At 35.1% G+C, this 20,111-nt stretch overlaps 3 protein-coding genes across 5 annotated transcripts; 1 reads left to right on the forward strand and 2 right to left on the reverse strand.

Annotated features, from left to right (window-relative positions):
* Positions 1–4,625: 4,625 nt before the first annotated feature.
* LOC108833580 (uncharacterized) lies at positions 4,626–6,676 on the reverse strand. Of its 2 annotated transcripts, none has more exons than XM_057006133.1 (8): positions 6,362–6,676; positions 6,007–6,284; positions 5,836–5,926; positions 5,640–5,764; positions 5,458–5,539; positions 5,269–5,356; positions 5,011–5,168; positions 4,626–4,910 (listed from the first exon to the last, which is right to left on the reverse strand). In XM_057006133.1, exons 1-6 carry the CDS (start codon positions 6,367–6,369, stop codon positions 5,296–5,298), a joined length of 645 nt encoding a protein of 214 aa, XP_056862113.1. In that variant the 5' UTR covers positions 6,370–6,676; the 3' UTR covers positions 4,626–4,910; positions 5,011–5,168; positions 5,269–5,295. The 2 variants fall into 2 exon arrangements, with proteins under 2 accessions (XP_056862113.1, XP_056862114.1); XM_057006134.1 differs by having other exon boundaries at positions 6,007–6,263; positions 6,362–6,675.
* A 3,410-nt stretch (positions 6,677–10,086) lies between these two features.
* On the forward strand, positions 10,087–13,798 carry LOC108836696 (endoglucanase 19). Of its 2 annotated transcripts, none has more exons than XM_057005961.1 (9): positions 10,087–10,434; positions 10,888–11,100; positions 11,189–11,389; positions 11,737–11,826; positions 11,923–12,087; positions 12,170–12,454; positions 12,528–12,876; positions 13,052–13,126; positions 13,217–13,798. In XM_057005961.1, exons 1-9 carry the CDS (start codon positions 10,237–10,239, stop codon positions 13,516–13,518), a joined length of 1,878 nt encoding a protein of 625 aa, XP_056861941.1. In that variant the 5' UTR covers positions 10,087–10,236; the 3' UTR covers positions 13,519–13,798. The 2 variants fall into 2 exon arrangements, with proteins under 2 accessions (XP_056861941.1, XP_056861942.1); XM_057005962.1 differs by having other exon boundaries at positions 13,220–13,798.
* A 964-nt stretch (positions 13,799–14,762) lies between these two features.
* LOC108839211 (probable protein phosphatase 2C 54) lies at positions 14,763–19,160 on the reverse strand. Its single transcript, XM_057005966.1, has 4 exons — positions 18,928–19,160; positions 17,050–17,528; positions 15,248–15,396; positions 14,763–15,134 (listed from the first exon to the last, which is right to left on the reverse strand). The coding sequence occupies exons 1-4, from the start codon at positions 19,064–19,066 to the stop codon at positions 15,011–15,013; spliced, it is 891 nt and encodes a 296-aa protein (XP_056861946.1). The 5' UTR covers positions 19,067–19,160; the 3' UTR covers positions 14,763–15,010.
* Between the last annotated feature and the right edge of the window lie 951 nt (positions 19,161–20,111).

Here is a 20,111-nt window from a genome sequence, read left to right on the forward strand (position 1 = left end):
TTATATCCGTGCATGCGCACGGGAAAATCACCTAGTATTTTTTTATAAGCCTTGAGACGTTATGCCACTATTTTTTTTTAACTTTGGAACAAACGCTTCAGCCTCAAACATGTAGAATTGTAAGTATCCTAACATGTAATAATGCTGTAAGAACCCTGATGTTTATAACCGTGACCGTCCTTGGCATTGGTCAAGTTAGTGTGTCGACTTTGGCTTGTATATCTACTTGCTGAGATGATTTTAAACAGGTCTAGTTCGAGACGAGATTAGAAACTGTGCTTCTCTTGTTTATCTGTAAGTCTTACTTATAAAACATAACTTTAATGTTTTTACATATGAGATTATATGCTTCATTGTTCAGGGATTCTTTTGATAATCTGTTATATGGAGCATACCCTTCTCAGTCTCTGAACTCAAGCAGCTGGACACGTTGTATTTGTAAGTCATAAAATTTTGTGTGTTCATTTTTTTACGTTCTGGACGTTCCAACTTGTGGACACATTATAAGCTTCAAGAACGATCAGTTCACAGGCCCGCTACCAGCAAACTTAACACAGATTCCAAACCTTAAGATACTCTGATTTCTAATTTTTTATTTCCATTTATTTATTAAGCACCAAGTTTGGTAACTGATTAAGATATAAAATCATGTTGTTGCAGTGCTCTTGCGGGCAACCATATAACCGGTGAGATACCAAGGTTACTTTACAACAACAACAGATATGAGCTGCATGAAAGGTAAATATTATTTAAAACTGTCAAATGCCCACGCTGAGGAAAAGAAAAGTTAACGAACCAAAAACCATAAGGAAATAAATAAGATGCAAGACCCTATACAATTTAGTCAAACTTAAAATAGACAAAATACTAAGTAGCAGCAGAGTGGACTTCGACTTGTCAACTCCCGAAGGTGGGAAGTTAAGCATTATAGGCTTTTTTCCGGCGCGCCCATACTCATGAAGTGGTGGACCCTCTAGTTATTACACCGTGAAAAAGTTCATTATGAATAAACACAGAGACAACAACAATGAGATAGGTAATGAGATAGATAACATGGAAAAGGCTCTCCTAGTTAGCAGTTAGAATAATGGCTGATAGTGTATTCAAAATGTATTAGCTTACAACTCCAAGTGCGTTCATCATTGCATGCTGCGCAAGTGAATGATGAGAATCCTCTTTTCAATTTACGCTAACACTTCAGGACGTCTACTATCAGTTTCCTCAAGCTTGCAGTGCAAAACAATCCTTTCACTTCTCCTAGGACATCTGGACATAAACAAATGAGTCAATAATAGTTTGTTGCGGTTTTAGATATTCATAATAGCAGTGGCTCTTAGACATCTCAACTTAAACAATCCTATCCGTGTTGGTATTAGCAAGTCCCATTATACAGTCATAATTACTGAACCTGTAGATCTCTGTGGGGGTAGGGGAACTGGATTCCGTAATCTCGGTGGAAACGGGTTTGATCAGTGGATCTGTAACAACATGTTTTCAGTGAATAAAAAGTTTGGGCTGCTCCGTGTTACACCAAACAAACTCAGATTATATAGAGCTTCTTCGTTGAGCAGTTGTCCGAAGGTGTTGAGCCGGTCAACGTTGATAGAAGCCTGGATCAAAGTCTATTATGAAGTAACGGAAGGAGAAACTATATCGAAAAGTACAAAATCGATATGTAAAAGTATACAAAAGCGATGTCAGTAAGATTACCTTGCCATCGGCCAAAAGCATATCCATACCCATGAGCTCTCCACCTTTGTTGACATTGTGTGCTTTCCAAGAAACGTATAAGCCTTGTGTCAACGGCTCAACCCACTGTCTACACTGTCCTGCCTTAAACTCAAAGAAATGAAGCTGTGAAGAAGCCATATTCATAGAGGTTTAGGAGTCAGTTGGTATTCACGGTTCTAGGAAAAGCGTTGACAGTTTCACAATTCCAAATAATCATACTGTAAACATTCAGTCATAATCAACGAATATATATCTATTATTGTATAAAGAGAAGATATGGAGTTTGTTGGAGTTACCTTCTCATTCAAGTCGGTAAGTGGAAGAAGTCGGAGCTTAACAATGATTGAACACGGCAAGGAGAGTGTGAGAATTCGCCATCGGAATCTGTTGCTGCTAGGAAATTGTATGTTTCTGGATATCGATTGAGTTAGATTGTGCATGCTAGGAAGGTCCGATATTTATAGCAGGAGCTCCAGGCGGTTACAGTGGAAACGAAGAGGTTGTTTGAAATCATCAAGTGAGAGGAGTGGATTAATCAAGGGAAAACTCAAAATAAAGAACATGTTTAAGGATTGGAGAGACGTTACGGATATCAAAGGGGCGTTTAGTTTCTCTGAGATTCCGTCGGTGAGGTCTCAGCGGAAGAGGAAGAAGGGAAGAGAATACCTAATGCCACGTGTTAACAGTTGCATTAAGGTATGGGCCATTTTGAAATCAGGAGGAAGAACCCAAAACGAATAAATGACAGGAGTGAACCGGATTGGTTTGGGAATCATAATGGTCTGGCCAGTCCACACGTGGCGCAAAACGCCCTCCTTCCCAGAGTGACGTGGCGCTTTGAGCAGCCAGAAAAATCTATTTTATATATAAAGACTAGTGGATTGTCCGCGCTACGCGCGGATGGTTGTTGATTGTGTTTAAAAATATATGTTAAGCATATACGTAGAATTGTTGAACATTTTTTATCAATGCTATCATTTCTATTAGGTGTAGTAGTGAAGTTTAATGAGAGGAAAAGAGAAATTGTATATTATATTATTAGCATATGAAGGTAATATTTATGGTTATTTTACTTGTGGAATGTTTTTTTATTGTTATTGTTATGAGAAAGGAGTACTGGATCGAAAATTTTATATTAATGGAGAGATATTGTTTTTATATTTAAAAAATTTAAACATTTATAGAAAAGAGTACAGAAACTACTAAATAGTGATAATAATAATATTTTTTATTAATTTTGTTTAAGCTGGAATCAAAGATTACTTTTCCTACACTCTAGCAAACAAAAGCAACGAAACAGACCTGGTTTTCTTCTAGAACCGCTCTTCTTGACAGCTGATAATGCTGAACCTGATGCTTCAGGCTGAGATTGATTATGTGAGGAACTTCCTTCGGTGTCTCTGCATCTAGCTTTGACGGTTGGCTTAACCAATATTTCAGATTTTATGATTTTTGAGTAGAATTAGGATATGTAATTGTGTTATGAGTATTGTAAATCTTATTAGCTATGTAGTAAAGTGTAACGGCTGAGTAATGCTTATTGATTGACTTAAACGTCAACTGTAAAAGAATTATGTTGAGTAGGCGTCAGGAAAACTTTTAACAGTTACTATCTTCTGTAAACTTCTAAACGTTGTATTAGGGGTGGGCACTTTATCCGATATCCAAAATGGCACCCGAACTCGACCCGAAAAACCCGAACCGAAATTCGAACCGAAGTAGTAAAATACCCGAACGGGTATTAAGTTAGGAGAGATTGGATATCCGAACCCGAACGGGTAATACCCGAACCCGAATGGATATCCGAAAATAACCGAACATGTGTATACTTACCCTTATATTTCTAGCTTACATCTCTTATTTTATTTAAAATATTTATATTGATGTTAGACATACTTGAAAATCATATAGTATATATATATATAACTATGGAGAAAATAATTTGATATTCATTTAAAATGCATGTTAAACTTTTTATTTCATATATTAACCAAAGTTACATCCAAAGTTTAAAAACAATAGCCAAATTAATATTTTTATTTTGGAAATGTTATCTCCAAATCTATTAATCATTCAATCTATAAAAAGAAAAAAAACCAGTTAAGTAAAATCTATATTTTTAAATATAAAAAACTTTAAAAAAGAAAATTTTATTTTTATTTCTTTTAAAATCTAAATATCCGAACCCGATCCGAAATAACCGAACCCGAACTAAAATACCCGAACCCGATCCGAAGTTCAGAAATACCCGAACGGGTATTATACTCCTATACCGAAATACCCGAAAATCCGAAATACCCGACCCGAACCCGAACGGGTACCCGAACGCCCACCCCTACGTTGTATGTTAAGGTAAAGGATTGAATAGTGGTACGAAAGTGTTTCTTTAATTTTGTTTTATTTACCGTAGATCAGAAATATTTTTTTAACTTTGCTGCCAAGTAATGTATGTTTGATCTTTAAGGACGATAGTACAAATCTATGAACTACTACAGTGGAGTCTGAAATTTCTAATTATTTTCTATCATTGTTTTTTAACTTTGCTTTTAAGGTTGGACTGAGAAATATTGGTACGAAACTACGAAAATGTTTCTCTAACTTTGTTTTATTTACCGCAAATCACAAATAGTTGGTATGTTGTTTTAACGTTAGGGTCAAGTATTGTAAGTTTGTTCTTAAAGGACGATGAGTGTTTATTAAAAATCTATAAACTACTACAGTAAAATCTAAAGTTTTCCATTAGGTTCTTCATCATTGTTTTTTTTAGCTTTGCATTTCGAACATTGAATTTTAGGTCTTCGTTGATTTGGAACCTACATGATTTATAGATCTAAGAATTATATTGTTTTTTGTAATGTGGCTCATAATGTTCACCAGAAAGGATAATAAAAAAATGAGAAGACTATAATCTTAAAAGAAAAAGAGCAAATTGCATTCATAAAAAAAACATCCACCAAATAAAGAGTTCAAATCTGTAATAATAAAAAATACTAAAGGGTCCAAATTATTAAGACGAAAAAAGAAGATAAAGATAGAGCATTAATGGATAGGAGGTGGAGAATGATGCAATTCACGTTGATCTACTCCTTGCGTGCCTTCTTCCTCATGTTCCCATTGTCGACAAGTTTTTGCTTGTTTGCAGCTTGAAGACCGTCGGATGGAGCAGTCGGTGCGGATGGCTGATCATTTACAATGGAACTCTCGTCAACTCTTGGTGTGTGATAAAAAAAGCAAACAACTTAACAAAAACATTTTTGAATAAGAGTCATGAAGATTTACCTCAATACACCCATAGCGTTTTGCCTATCACATGAGAGACAAGTGAAAGACGTATCATCACGCTGAAGCTTCTATGCACACTTGGAGTATCCAATATAGCCCCATCCCTTTTCTGACTGAAGACTGGTTACCTCGGCCTTGCACAAAAACTTAATAGTCTGACACCAATAAGAATGTCAGTAAAATTAAAAGAAAACACATGGAATAAAATGTTTTGCTTGGAATATTTCAACATGGGGATCGGCAGCAAGGACATACTGGTTAAGTTCAGCAACGGTTAATGGCTCAATTTTCTGAGCAAGAATCACTTTTGACTTGGTTCGCATTTGCTCCATTCCCAACCAGTCTATTGGCAAACGTAAGAAAATAAAAACCCCCAAGAAAAATCATTTGGGAATGATAAACAAATGATGTGAACTATATCAATCTTAGCATAATATTGCATACCTTTCATAATGTTCTTTATCAATTGATGTGTCACAGTCGAAATAAAAGTGAGTACCAGATGTAGCGTTGAGGAAAAGCTTCCCTGCAAATGCAAAGAGTGTAAATGGACTGCAGTATACTGATCAAAGAGTTTAACAGGTCCGTATTAGTCAATGTTTCGAAAGTGAGAACATGTAAACTACCTCCAACAACTTTGGGGTTGACGCTGGTAAAAATCATAACCTTTGGCTCAGTGGTGTGCTGATCAAACCTAGCTTGGAAAGTCACAGTATGGCCGTAAAACAAACTGACACAAACATGGACACCCCTGCAAAAATCGGTACATGTGTTAATAACAAAGAAAATGGAAATTAATGGATGAACTAATATACCGCTTACCCTTCCAAACGCAGAGTAACCATTACACGCTGAGAACCGTCGAGTCCGTCGGTGATCGTGCTTCTGATGGTATTTAGTTCACCAAAAATATCTTGCAAAATACAAAATTTCAGACGTTAAAAGAGATGAGATACGACTGTGGGATAAATTTAATAAGGAGCAAAGAAATACCAGGGAGTTCTTTGTTCGTGTTAGCCAAAGTCAGAAACTGCTTGTGGCTACGGAATCGGAACCACTCGTCGGTATTCTTTTCTTCAAAAAAAGTCCCCTCACTGAATCGTATGGACACAGGAGTGTCAGAGAGTCTGAATTTTGGGTTACTTCGCCCGACATCAAAACCATTGAGAGAGTACACTGAGCCTTCACTGAGCCGTTTCTGGAAAGTGTCAGACGCAGCTCGAGTTGATGATCCCGTGGATGAGTGTAGACTGCGACGCATAAAGAACAAACTGCAAACAATTACACATCGAGGTCTGTAAAAAAAACGAAATCTACAGAATTAAGAAACAGAAATTGTAGAATTCACCTGTTCATCGAGAAGAAGCATGTCAACACTCATAACCTCTCCACCTTTCCTGACATTGCGAGCTTCCCAGAACCTTAGAAGTCGCACCTCTGCCGTGTTAGAGGAACGGCCGGGTCTCAAGTTAGGGAGCAGAACATAAGAAGACGACATTATTGAAGAACTTGTGTCCGATTATCAAAGATATGAGTATCTCGGTGGTGTTGATTCTCATCGCTCCAAACTCTTGTATTTATAGATCGACCTTAGGAACAGTTACGGAAGCCACTCGTTAATGAGACTGAGTGGGAATAGAGGTTGAGTGAAACTTAACGATGGAATTAAAGATCACCTTTAAGACAAACGAAGGCGTTACAGGAATCTGAGAGAGACGATAGCGACGTAACCCTGAAAACAATTTGGGCCGGAATTTTAGTGGGATGGCCCAGTGAATAAAGAAATAGCCCAACACCGTGCAAGACAATTGCTTAAAAACAAATAGGAAGCCGCAAGACGAAGAGAAGAAAACAAAGAGGGTGTCTCTCTGATCAACACGTGTCGAAGTTTGAGCATAGGACAGAGGAGACGTGGACGCCTGTAGAGAGCTTCTTGTCAACTTTATTATTATAGATAGATGTCAAGTTGCTTAACTCTATACTTGTGTCATATGCATTTAGAAATCATTTTTAAACTTTATTCTTAAAATTTATAACATTAATATTTTCTTAGTACTTATGTAACATAATTAGTCAAGAATATTTGTGACAAAAACCCCGATTTTGGAATTTTGGCAACATCCAACTCAAATGAAAATGCGATATTTGACCCACTGTTTACCTTCCTTGCTATTTCATCCTCCATATTGACTTTCACATGTCAAGTTTTTTTTTTTTTTTTTTTTAGCCGTCTGAAAATTTATTAAAGCCCAAAAGCAGAAAAAAAACAACCAAGTACAAGTGGGCTCAAAAAGCCAAGCCCAAAAACAAAGAAAAAAAACAAACAACCTAAACAGGCCACCTTACATAAAAGGCCCAAACAAAACCAACCCATCACTCACCGTTTCACGTGTTAAAACACGGCAACAAGGGGGAACGCGTGTCGAGGGTACCGATCCACCAACTCCGATGACCGGAAATCACCGCCAAGGCCTCCGTCCGTAGCTCCACCGGAACACTAGCCACCGACTTCAAATCCTAGTGAAAGTCGTCACTGAAACCGCACGAGACAATTGCCCCCCGAAACCACCGCCGGGAAATCCCAAGAACACCGAACTCCACTTCCGACAACAAACGTTAGAAGTAAAGGAATTCAAGTTAGACATCACACGCCAACGCTTAACGAGCATCCATCAATTCATTGAATCGAGATCTCATCCACGCTTGGCCACCAAACTCCAAAACAGACCTACTTGCAGTGCGAGCACTTCCTAGGAAACGAAGCCGGCGACCACCGTCAAAGAGGAGACGACACGGCCCCAGAGTCAATCGCCAGCCATCCATCGAGAGGGAGATGCGAGGCCGGAAGCTAAAACGCCGGCGATGAGAAAACGGTAAGCGCTTCATCATCCCGGAGCCGAGGGAAGCGAAAGAAAATTGGACCCGAAAGTCCCTTCCCGCCGATATCAACATGCAGAACAGGAAATAGAAAAAAGGAAGCCGAACCGGCGGTGGCGAGAGCCAAAACCGCCGGCCGGAAACAAAGCTCACGGTGGTTGTTTTAGTGAGAAGGCAGAGAGTCGGGTCTAGAGAGAGGTTCCAGTGTCCCTAATTGCTTTACATGTCAAGTTTTCTATGAACAAGAATATATTGATACATATATACTTTGTTTTGACGGCTATGCAATTTTATATACTATTGATAAAATATTATTTTGCTCTGGATGGAGAATTAAATTCGGAGCGTGTGTTGTTTGGCATGTGACCCTAGTCATAGGCATTTAGTTGGTAAGTTCGATCGATCAAAACACCTCCCACTTTAGTTGTAAATATGAGAATAATGTTCAATACTAAAAAGAAATTGTGAACACATCTATTAGTTTATTAAATGGATCCTCAGGAATCGATGCTAAGGTTTTCTACGGTTTACAGGTTTATATTTCTTCTGTTATCGATAAGAAAAAATATTGGATTTGTTTTTTTTCTGAAATTAAGACATTGGATTTGTTTCTCGACAAGAATATAATAACCCTTTTACTTGTATGGGAATAGTAACGAAGTCCTAAATTGTGAGTTAAGATCTGAAGACAGACGACAAGATTTTCACTTTTTTATAATAAACAATGGGATAATAATAATATTTTGTGGCATCTGTTTTGATGCATGGAAGATTCAGAGCTTCCGTAATGGGAGGAAGGACAACTATGATTGTCCTCCTCGAAAATTAATTCATTTTTTTGTCTAATAGTACAAGACAGACAAAATAAGATGTAGAAGAATGCACTTGCACATTTTAAACATCTATAACATGTTTTCTTTATATTAAATTATCCTATTCTTACTTCACAAGCTTGATATTGGACAAAAAGCTTGATATGGGAAGGTAATTTATTAAATATTTGTATTTTCTTCTCGTTAGCCTATTTAAAAGATATATTCCAAAATCTTTTTTTTTTGCTAAAGTTTTCCAATATCTTTTCAAGGTCATGTGAAAAGACAACTGTTTCAGTCTAGAACTTAATCAAAGCCTTGTCTGCCGACACATTGTTACATTTGCTTAAAGGACTACTACTACATTTTGACCCAAAAAGACTACTACTATACATTGACACATTATACTAGAACCTCTATAAATTACAATGTTGGGATTTTAAATTTTTATTAATTTATAGAAATATTAATTTATGAAAGTTTCTTATTTAGCTTTTTTATTTTAAAATATATTTATTCTATGATAAGAAAAATCTTTGACTTTAATCAGTGAATAGACATTGATTGCTATTTTATGGAATTTGATATTTATATTAATTTTAATATATTATTTGGTGTACATAATATATATTGCATAGAACTTAAATGTGTTTTAGATATAATATTACTAAATCTCATCAAAAATATATTAAGTGTTAGGAAAATATAAAAATTATATTGTGAATATAAAACAAAAAATAGATTCTTACTTATATAAAATATGTATAAATATAAATTATTAATTTATAATTTTAATGAGACTATGTATTTACATAGAATTAAATAAAAAATATAATCTTATTGATTTATCGATTTGTATCAAATTTCGAACCAGTTCATGTTGGGACCGACAAAATTTATCAAATTATATAGATTATTAATTTATCGAGTATTAATTTATAAAAAAATTTACTGTATTATATTATTTTTACTTCACAAGTTTGATACAGAAACGGAGTTTATGATATATATTTTTCTTTTTCTTTTATATTTGTTTCATTAACCTATATGGAAGATATTTTCCCAGAATCTTTTTTAAGATCATGTAAAAACAACTGTTTCAGTCTAGAACTGAATCAAAGTTTTGTCTGCCGATACTTTGTTAACTACTACACTTTTACGCCAAAAGACTACTACTATAGTTGACAAAAAAAAGACTACTACTATATTAGCATTTTAAAAGTTTGAATAATTTTTTTCTCAAAAAAAAAAAGTTTGAATAATTTGTTTTTTTTTATCATTTAATCGAATTTGCCGGTTTCGCTCCTCCTGGTACCTTCCTTCACTTTCTTCCATATAAACCTCTCGTTTTCTCATCTCCCTTCACCAAACCATCTCTCTCTAACTCTACGTTTAAAAAGGATCAACCTTTTCATGAACAGATCCAAGACGTTAAATCTAACATAGTCCGAGCAGGACCCACTATTCTTCTTGAGTCATTTTGATTGAAAAGGATTAAACTTTGTTCCAAAATTTTGCAAAAGACATATAATTAATGGGTTCTTTCACTTGCACCATTTCAGTTCTTCTTTTTCTTGGGTTAGTTCAGTTTGCAGTTTCGGGGCACGACTATAAACAAGCTCTGAGTAAAAGCATTCTCTTCTTTGAAGCTCAGAGATCAGGACACCTCCCTCCCAATCAGAGAGTTTCTTGGCGATCTCACTCAGGTCTTAACGACGGCAAATCCAGCGGCGTAAGTAATTCCCTTTTTATTTAATACACTGAAACTCGTATAATTCTAACTAATGCTACCAGTATTTTTTAAAACTCAATATATATGCATTAATCGTCATTTAGAAAAAGAACTTACTGCCTTGATCAATTAAACTCGCTTCATTGAATTTCTTTTCCATTTTTTGTAAAAGAAATATCCTCCAGTTTTTATGTAATATTTATACATTCGAATAATATTTTTGAATAATTATATATGTACATATATCGGTGCCTAGATCCAAAACAAAACGGTTGACTTTCCGTTGACCAATTTTTAAAACTTATAATTAAGTGGAAGTGTCTCGATGGGTTTGGCTACCTAACCGTTGTAAGAAGTCGACTCTTAAAACATTGACAAAGGCTACAACATTGTTTTCCTAAATAGATAAATTGAAAAAAATATATATATATATATATATATTTAATTGAGCAGGTGGATTTAGTGGGAGGGTATTATGACGCCGGAGACAATGTGAAATTTGGGCTGCCAATGGCTTTCACGGTGACGACAATGTGTTGGAGCATCATAGAATACGGCGGCCAGCTAGAATCTAACGGTGAACTTGGCAATGCTATTGACGCCGTTAAGTGGGGAACTGATTATTTCATTAAGGCTCACCCTGAACCTAACGTCCTCTATGGAGAGGTGACAATATAACACTACACATTTTCATTTATTATCGATCTACATAATTAAGTTTGGTCTTGAATGATGATTGTTTGTAACTATGTAGGTGGGAGATGGTAAGTCGGATCATTACTGCTGGCAAAGACCAGAGGAAATGACCACTGACCGTAGGGCTTACAGGATTGACCGGAATAATCCGGGTTCTGATCTCGCTGGAGAAACCGCTGCCGCAATGGCTGCTGCTTCCATAGTCTTCCTTCGGTCTGATCCATCATACTCTGCCGAGCTACTCCGCCACGCCCATGAGGTAAACCTCTTCTTCACATTACTCACTAACGGTAAAGACCGAAATTTAACAAGACACCAATTTTTAAAACCCGGTTTGGTGATATGGAGTTCGGTTAAGCACATGGCTTGAGTTTGAGTCTATAATAAACAAACCGTTAAATGCTATATACTTGATTTCAGTGAAGTACTGACTATGAAAAATAAGACAAGTTTTTGAAAATTCCATGTGCAAGAAACATAGGTCGTAAATATAACCTCTTAATTAATGGTACTTTTTTTTTTTTTTTTTTTTTTTGCTAAAATATTATTAATGGTACTTATGATTTTGCCACTGAATGTAACACTACTCTTATCTTATGTTGGCAGCTATTTGAATTTGCGGACAAATATAGGGGCAAGTACGACAGCAGCATCACGGTGGCACAGAAGTACTATGGCTCAGTCAGCGGTTACAATGTACAAAACGCTGCGTTTATATCCAACCAAAAAATATTTCAAAACTAAATAGCATTCCTTGATTTATAAACCTTTACAAATTTTGTATTTAACCAGGATGAATTACTGTGGGCTGCTGCGTGGTTATACCAAGCAACCAATGATAAATATTATTTGGATTACCTCGGCAAGAACGGCGACTCAATGGGCGGTACGGGCTGGTCGATGAGGGAGTTTGGTTGGGATGTTAAATACGCCGGTGTCCAGACCCTTGTTGCTAAGGTAGTCACTTTTGAATTCAACCGGTTTGATTTGGTTTACTTAATTTGCTGTTACTAAACCGGAATTCTGCTTTGGTTTATAGATTTTAATGCAAGGGAAAGCTGGAGAACACACGGGTGTGTTCGGGAGGTACCAAGAGAAAGCAGAACAGTTTATGTGTTCTATGTTAGGTAAAAGTACAAAGAACATTCAGAAAACTCCCGGAGGCTTGATTTTCCGGCAACGGTGGAACAACATGCAGTTCGTCACTAGTGCCTCTTTCTTGGCCGCCGTTTACTCTGATTATATCTCTTCCTCCAAAAGAAACCTCCGTTGTTCTCAAGGAAACATGTCTCCATCACAACTCCTTGATTTCTCTAAATCACAGGTTTGCCCCATACATTTTCTCATTTACTAATTCACCCCCAACTCGGGAACTAAAACTGTACTAAAATGATCAGGTGGATTACATCCTCGGAGACAACCCAAGAGGGACGAGCTACATGGTGGGATACGGACATAACTATCCTCGGCAAGTTCATCATCGTGGTTCCTCGATTGTCTCCTTTAAAGTCGATCAAAAGTTCGTGACTTGCCGAGGTGGTTACGCCAAGTGGTACAGCCGCAAGGCAAGCGACCCGAACGTCTTGACCGGAGCCCTCGTGGGTGGACCCGACGCCTACGACAACTTTGCTGACAACCGGGACAATTACGAGCAAACCGAGCCGACGACTTACAACAACGCGCCTCTTCTTGGTGTACTAGCTCGATTAATTTCTGGTCCGGCCGGTTTTGACCAGCTACTTCCCGGTAAGATTTAACGGTTACATAGTCTGATAAACAGTCTGCATTAATAACCGAGATTCAATTAATAGTTTTTTTTTCTTTTTGAGAGAAGCATAAATTCAATTAATAGTTACCGTTCGTTGTTACATTTGCTGTCAATTTAATTACCTGGTCATTACTAACCGGGTTTCTGTTTCAGGTGTTAGTCCGACTCCAAGTCCGGTTATTATAAAACCAGCACCGGCACCAAAAAGGAAACCGACTACACCTCCTGGTAGTGGTCATTTTTTATTTCATAGTCCAATTGATTGCGAAAAATTATTTTGATTTGGTTTAAGAACTTAACTTATTTGGTGTTGTTTAGCAGCTTCTTCTCCTAGTTACATTACCATATCGCAGAAGATGACGAGCTCATGGATGAACGAGGGAAAGGTTTATCACCGATACTCAACGAAACTAACCAATAGATCTACAAAAACGTTAAAAAATCTGAAGATATCAATCACCAAGCTTTATGGTCCAATTTGGGGTGTGACTAAAACCGGAAACTCATATGGTTTTCCTTCATGGATGCAATCGTTACCGGCAGGAAAAAGCATGGAATTTGTCTATATCCACTCAGCTTCTCCGGCAAATGTGTTGGTTCAAAATTATTCTTTGGAGTGAGTAGAAAGTGGGAGTGTGAATCTCGGTTTACTAGCTTGTAAACTCGTTCACCTGATTTTAAAAATATTCGGTTTAGCTATACCGGATTGTTTAGATCTTTGAGAGGAAGAGAAAAGATTAATTATCTAGTTTGTACACAAAGAGAGATTTGAGACTAGGAAAACTAGGGTTACTATGTTTCTTGAAATGAAAGAAAGTGTTTTTATCCTTTTAGTTTATTTTATTTATGCTCCTTTAAATCAACATTTATACATTCTAAGTAGGATGATGTGATGGACCACCGGTTTGGTACAGTCTGACTCAGTATTAGTAGATCCAACCAGTCCACGTTTTTCAAGTTTTTCTTTAGACTCTAGTTTATGTTTGGTCCTTCTCAAGTCTCATGATATTTTGGGGATCAAAGTCTGGTCACAGTTTGTAGGCTTTACTTTCAGCTTAGTCCTTTAACCATATGCACGGTTAGAAGCTGTCTATGTTGCTGATTCACTGTTATGTGGACTTTGCCAAGCATTGTAAAGCACGTCGAATTAGGGTCCTTCAGCCCACTGTTAGGGTCAAGTTGAAAATTCAATTGACCAGGATTCTTTTTGGTTGGGGCTGGCTCCCTCATGAGACTACTCGGACGGCTTAAATCAATTGTGGTTGGACCACGTTGTAATTCTAAAACTTATATGATACATGTTGATTCGGATCACTAGGAAGTTATAATAAGAAAAAAAATATTATCGGATACAAAACTGGTGCTACATGGTCACAACCAGGCCTAAATCTAAATTCTTGAAAGTCTATTAAAGTTGTCCGAGTCAGTAGGGGCGGATCGGTCGGCATGGCGGGCCACTACAATATTTCAACTAACATCATTGTAACGCCCCGACCCGCCCACGGCTAATGGGCCACCCACGCCCGCTCTCCGGCCCGTGGGCCCCATCCCATCCGACGGTCGGTCGTTAATTTTTCCAAGGCTCGAAATCATTGTTTACTGACCCTGCAATCACCACCCGACCTTTCCCCGTGTTTTGGCCTCACTTACACGGTATCGCGAATCACTTCCCGATAGGTCACCCATCCTTTCACTACTCCAGCCCAAGCACACTTAACTCTGGAGTTCTAAACGGAGGTGTGACGGAAAAGGTAAGTCAACTTTGGTGATATAGGTAGCCAAATCAATTCTCTTAAGCCTTTTCACATATCACAACTCGGGATGTTACAATCATATTTTCCCCATCAAATATTTGAATTCTTACAAAAATGATGTATTCATTACTTTTTCCTCTGTATTAAATATATTGTGTCTGTTACAAAATAAAATAAAACAAAATACTACATACATTATGTGAGGAAAACAAACTCCCAAGCAATTATTTATTTAAAGAAAAAAAATACAACTGAAAATTAACGAAAGTGTATATTAGGGAAAAGGAAAAATGCTAATGAAGAAAAGGAAAACAAAACTATTAATAAATTGAGAACCATCACACACCTAAAAATGAAGCTAAGAAACATCAGAACTCCTCAACTCAATAACGATGACATTTATATTCTCTTTGCTTCCTCTAGCAATTGCAAGCTCTGCTAAGATTAGCGCAGCCTTTATAGAGCTTGATTCACTTTTACATCTGTCGCATTGTTATTTGAGATCATCATTTAATTATCTTAAATCTACGTATACGTTTCAGAAATAAAATAACTTTGTGAAAATATACAGTTAATATTTAGTGAGAACTCTAACCCGTCTGGTAATTTTCCGTAAAGACAACTTTTGACAAGTCGATATGTGTCGTCGTCGGAGACAACTTCCCATAGGCCTTCGCATGCAAGTACTATGAAATCATCAATCATTGTTCGCTTATGGATCTTCAAATTTTGATCTAAATCACTCTGTTCAAAGAAAATATATTCCGTTATATAATTGAAAAACAAAGAACTTTTTAGTATTATAAGTGATTCAAAAAAAACTTATTCTTGGGTTCACTCCCTAGGATTAGGGGTGGGCATTTCGGTTTAGTTTCGGGTTCGGTTTGGGTTCGGTTTGGTTTGGGTAATTTGGGTTTTATAAAACTCAAACCAATTAAAACCAAAGTAGCTTTGGTTTGGGTTCGGTTTGGGTTTAATTCGGTTCGGTTCAGTTCGGTTTGGTTTAGATTTAGTTCGGTTTACATTATTATGGTCTAGTTTGGTTCGGTGTAGTTCGGGTTGGTTATAAAATATGAAGGCATCAGTTTTATACTTTTATTAAAAAATAATCAACTCATAAACGATAGAGTGAGAATATAAAAACTTATGCTACATGATTTTATATATAATAGTATTATTTGAATCGTATTTATATTTTTTTTAAAGATATGGAAGTTATGAAAAAAATGAAATACGAAACTTTAACTAAAATTTACAATATGTTAATACAAATATATATGTCATATATATTTTTACTATATATATTGGATTATCGGTTTGGTTCGGTTTGGTTCGGTTTAAACCCAAACCAAACCAAACCGTTCGGGTTGAGTAAAAACTGAACCAATTGGGTTACATAAAGAGAACGGTTTGGTTTGGTTCGGTTTAACTTCGGTTTGGTTGGTTCGGTTCGGTTCGGTTTGGTTTTTTTGCCCACCCCTACCTAGGATGAACCTCTAGATCCACCAACCAATAAAATTGTATCATTTAAGATTCAATATTTTTTTTAAAAGGAAACAAAATATTATCGAATTATATTATACTTTTAAAATAAAAATTATACTAATCACAAAACAAGACTTTTTAATCTAAAAAATATATTTTCAAATATATTTTAAAATTTATACTAATCACAAAAAAATGAGACTTTTTACTCTAAGAAAGAATTTATTTTCAAAAAAAATAATTTAAGACTTTGGATAAATATTAAATTTTAAATCTTAAAAAATTCAAAAAAATAATTAAGATTTATCCAAAAGTTTCGGATTTACCCAAAGTTTAGAATTTACCAATGGTTTAGGATTTACCCAAAGTTTTAGGATTTAGGATTAAGATTTAGGGTATAGTTTTTTGTTGATTGTGTTATAAATTTTTTTTTTAAAAAATCAAAGTTTTAAAATTTATCCAATGGTTTACTAAAATATTTAGAATTTAACATTTAGAGTTTAGTGTTTTTTTGTGGTGTTAATATTTTTTGGAAAAACATATTTTTTTGCAATTAGTATTATTTTTATTTATTTTTACTTTTTTTTTATTTTTAAAATGTAATATATTTTGCAATATTTTGTTTCCTTTTTTAAAAGATGTCAAATTTGAAATAACTAAATCCTATTGGTTGATAAACTTATAGATTCATCCTAGGGGGTGAACGCAAGAATAACTCTTCAAAAAATATTTTATCTTAGTTTATTATATAACGGTTGGATCAGTTAACATTTGCTTAACATATAGTCTTAGTGAGCTGGTATGATAGAGTTAAATACAAACCACAATCATAAACACTTTTAAAATTAAGACGGTGCAAAAATAAACACACTAGTACCAAATGTAAAATATTATCAAAAGCAAAGCGATTACCTCGTGAAGATGGATGTGGCAGAGAGGCAGAGCGATTCCGCCTTGAGAGTAAAGAACCGCCCTTGCGCCGCCACTGCAAAGCAAAATTACCTCCTCTTTTCCGACAATAGTAACCACAGCTTTCGTCGCAGTAGACCTCACAGTCTCCACCGCTTCCGAAAAACATGATCTCATCACTTTACTCCAGTCTGCCGCAACTCCACGGCCGTGGCATGCCGTTACCTCCTCCTTCACAAGCCGACGCAGCCTCTCCTCGTAGAATTTAGCGAGCCTAAGACCGTCAAAAATACCGAAAATATTATAAGAAGGGATCTCGTCGACGACAGTGGAAACAGCGGTCGTCATAGCTCTCTGCCGTCCCATGACTGAGACTACCCCGTGGCCGGCCTTTGTTTTTCCGTCTAGATCGTTAGTCGCCACGTCAGCCATTATTGAATCGACAGGGACCTGTGTTCCCTCCGATGTCGAGCCTACATCTCCTAAATATATGTAGAGGAAGAAATGTATTAGTCGTCAACATAAAAACTTTTGGCATAATTTTGGTATGTTTTGTTTAAAGAAAAATTCTTTAAAACAGTTAAGTAAACATATTTTATTTTTTTAATAAAACTGAATGAACGCTATTTAAAAGCGTGTCGATATTAGTCATGAAAGTTCTAACACGTGTATCACACTTATATATTCACCTGGAATGTTTAGTTTCGGTCTTAAGACGCTTAATTTAGTTAACAAGTACTCCCTCTCTTTCATAATAGGTATCACTCTAAACTCATTTTCTTGTTACAGAAAAAATGTCGCTTTACAATTTCAATGCAAATTATACTAATTTTCAGCTGAAAATTAATTGCAAACTGCATTGACTTTATAAATAATTTTATTTATCTAAAATACTATTGGTCAAAAAGGTATAATTAATTACAATTTACATATATTTCAACAACTTTCTTAATCTGTGTGAAAAATATCACAATTACACTCTTTAAGAAACAGAAAAAGTATATCACATATATATCACCTAAAAGTAACACATGACTAGAGCTTAATCCTCACCTATGCATGGGTTTTGATATTTACATTTATTTTTATAAATTATTTAATATATTTTTTATATATATGTTATTTCGATATTTTTAGGTTTTTACAAATTATTCGGATCTGAGAAGATTGGATTCGAATCCTATCTGAAAATTTATAATATCTAAAATAGAATTTAATTTTAAAACCAGAATATGATATAAAAAATAATTTGTATTCGAATGTGTATTGATGTCCATGCTGATTTGGTGAACAACTAAATTTTTCTTCATTAATTGATTTGATTTTTTGTCATGAATAAATTAATTCCATTTAAACTTAATTATCATGGTTAACACGTTGATGTAAATTAATATAGTGAATACAACTGGTGAAATAGTTCAGAATAATGAAAAAATGAAGATTTAATAGAACAGTTTAAAATAGGTAATTATGTTTATATGAAGTATTTTGTAATAAATGATGTCTAATTAATTAGAAAAGATAATAAATGAAGTGGTTATAGCTAGTTGAAAAAGAAATAGTAAAATGTGAAAGTATCCACTTAAAATAGGTAAATATTATTTTTATTTCATTTTTAATAAAATAGATATAGTTTCTCTTCCTCATAAGGTCAAGTCCAACCAGACTATAACGCAATATAGTTCAACATTTGATGATTGGAGATATAAAGAGTGATAGTTAAAGAGTTATTTTAATCCATATCTCAATTTTCTTTTAGTAGTGATAGTTTTTGTGCTAAATCAAATTAATGATCACTCAACTACTCTCTTGAAATTCGAAACTTATGGAATTTAAAAAAGAAAATGGAAAACTAGTTAGTTTCATTTGTGGAATCATTACCGCTGTCTTCCATTTTTGGTAATTTAACAGGTCTGCCCTCTCCGCCGACGCTAGATTCTGGATCAACCATTCTTACTCGCTTGCTATCGCCAGAGACGCAATCTCCAGCTAGAACGGGCAGAGCAATACCCTTTTCCATGACGACGACTCCACTTGAGGTGTTCGACGAATAACCCTTCTTTGAGGTGGGAAAAAGTATATTATATGCATATCAAAACGTATACTACATACGTAGCCTGTGCTTATGTGATATATATATACCACAAAGAAAGTAGAAGATGGTGGACTGCTAGTTCTATCGAAATACGTTTATTCATGGAAGAGAAAATGACTCAAATATAAAACGTAATACAGACAACTTGGTAGACCAAAGTGTTTGTAAGTATGTGACTATTTTAATTTCGGATATCAATTCCTATAACTCTTGTTGTAGTTTTCCATTATTCTTTTGTTGTAATTTTTTTCTGACCCAGTAATTTTTTATTGAAATGAAGAAACATTCGAGAGGAGTTTTACACTGATTCCGTGTGAACTAAACTTTTCTTTTCGTGAAAGGGTTTTTCTTATAATTTAAAGTATTTGTAATAATTTAAATCCTCAACTAAAGATCAATCGTAAAATAAACATTCAATTAAAATTCTGTGAAATAAATTCTTATATTTATATTCGTTAATATTTTTTTCCCCCATAACTTTTATCGTCAACTATCGACGGAGAAACATTAACGACAAAGGTTACAAAGCGGTTAAAACATTAACAAATATAAAAATGATGATTAACTTTATAGGATTTATTATTGAGAGTTTGTTTACGATTTATTTGTAGTTGAGAGTTTTTCGTTGACAAAGAAAAATGAGTTTATATTAACAGTAGAATCGGTCCTGAAGTTTATGAAACTTTAAATAATTATTAAATAATTAATAACGTTTATATTGACAGTTGACGACAAAAATTACGGAAAGACAAAAACACTAATGGACATAAAGATGGAGATTTTCTTTATATGATTTTTAGTTGAGTGTTTAAATTACTAAAAATCCTAAAAATATTTATATGTTATACATACGCAGATTGACAGTTATATATATATATATATATACTAAAGGTTAAAATATATGTAAAATTCGGTTATATTATTCTGTTATATATGAGATTGTATTATGTATTTGTCATGATTTAAAATA

This window comes from Raphanus sativus, chromosome 3 (assembly GCF_000801105.2).
Source record: "Raphanus sativus cultivar WK10039 chromosome 3, ASM80110v3, whole genome shotgun sequence".
In the NCBI taxonomy this organism is placed as follows: Eukaryota; Viridiplantae; Streptophyta; class Magnoliopsida; order Brassicales; family Brassicaceae; genus Raphanus; species Raphanus sativus.

What these genes read in the sequence shown, in the direction of transcription:
- LOC108833580 (XM_057006133.1), bottom strand. An exon ending in CACGAACAAAGAACTCCCTG is followed by an intron (nt 5,927 to 6,006) that starts GTATTTCTTTGC and finishes GTATTTTGCAAG; the next exon opens with ATATTTTTGGTGAACTAAAT. An exon ending in GATAAAGAACATTATGAAAG is followed by an intron (nt 5,357 to 5,457) that starts GTATGCAATATT and finishes GTTTGCCAATAG; the next exon opens with ACTGGTTGGGAATGGAGCAA.
- LOC108836696 (XM_057005961.1), top strand. Translation starts at nt 10,237, where the DNA reads ATGGGTTCTTTCACTTGCACCATTTCAGTTCTTCTTTTTCTTGGGTTA. An exon ending in CTAACGTCCTCTATGGAGAG is followed by an intron (nt 11,101 to 11,188) that starts GTGACAATATAA and finishes GTAACTATGTAG; the next exon opens with GTGGGAGATGGTAAGTCGGA. An exon ending in TCCAGACCCTTGTTGCTAAG is followed by an intron (nt 12,088 to 12,169) that starts GTAGTCACTTTT and finishes TTTGGTTTATAG; the next exon opens with ATTTTAATGCAAGGGAAAGC.
- LOC108839211 (XM_057005966.1), bottom strand. Translation starts at nt 19,066, where the DNA reads ATGGAAAAGGGTATTGCTCTGCCCGTTCTAGCTGGAGATTGCGTCTCT. An exon ending in ACCAAAAATGGAAGACAGCG is followed by an intron (nt 17,529 to 18,927) that starts GTAATGATTCCA and finishes ACATATATTTAG; the next exon opens with GAGATGTAGGCTCGACATCG. An exon ending in TACGGAAAATTACCAGACGG is followed by an intron (nt 15,135 to 15,247) that starts GTTAGAGTTCTC and finishes ACAATGCGACAG; the next exon opens with ATGTAAAAGTGAATCAAGCT.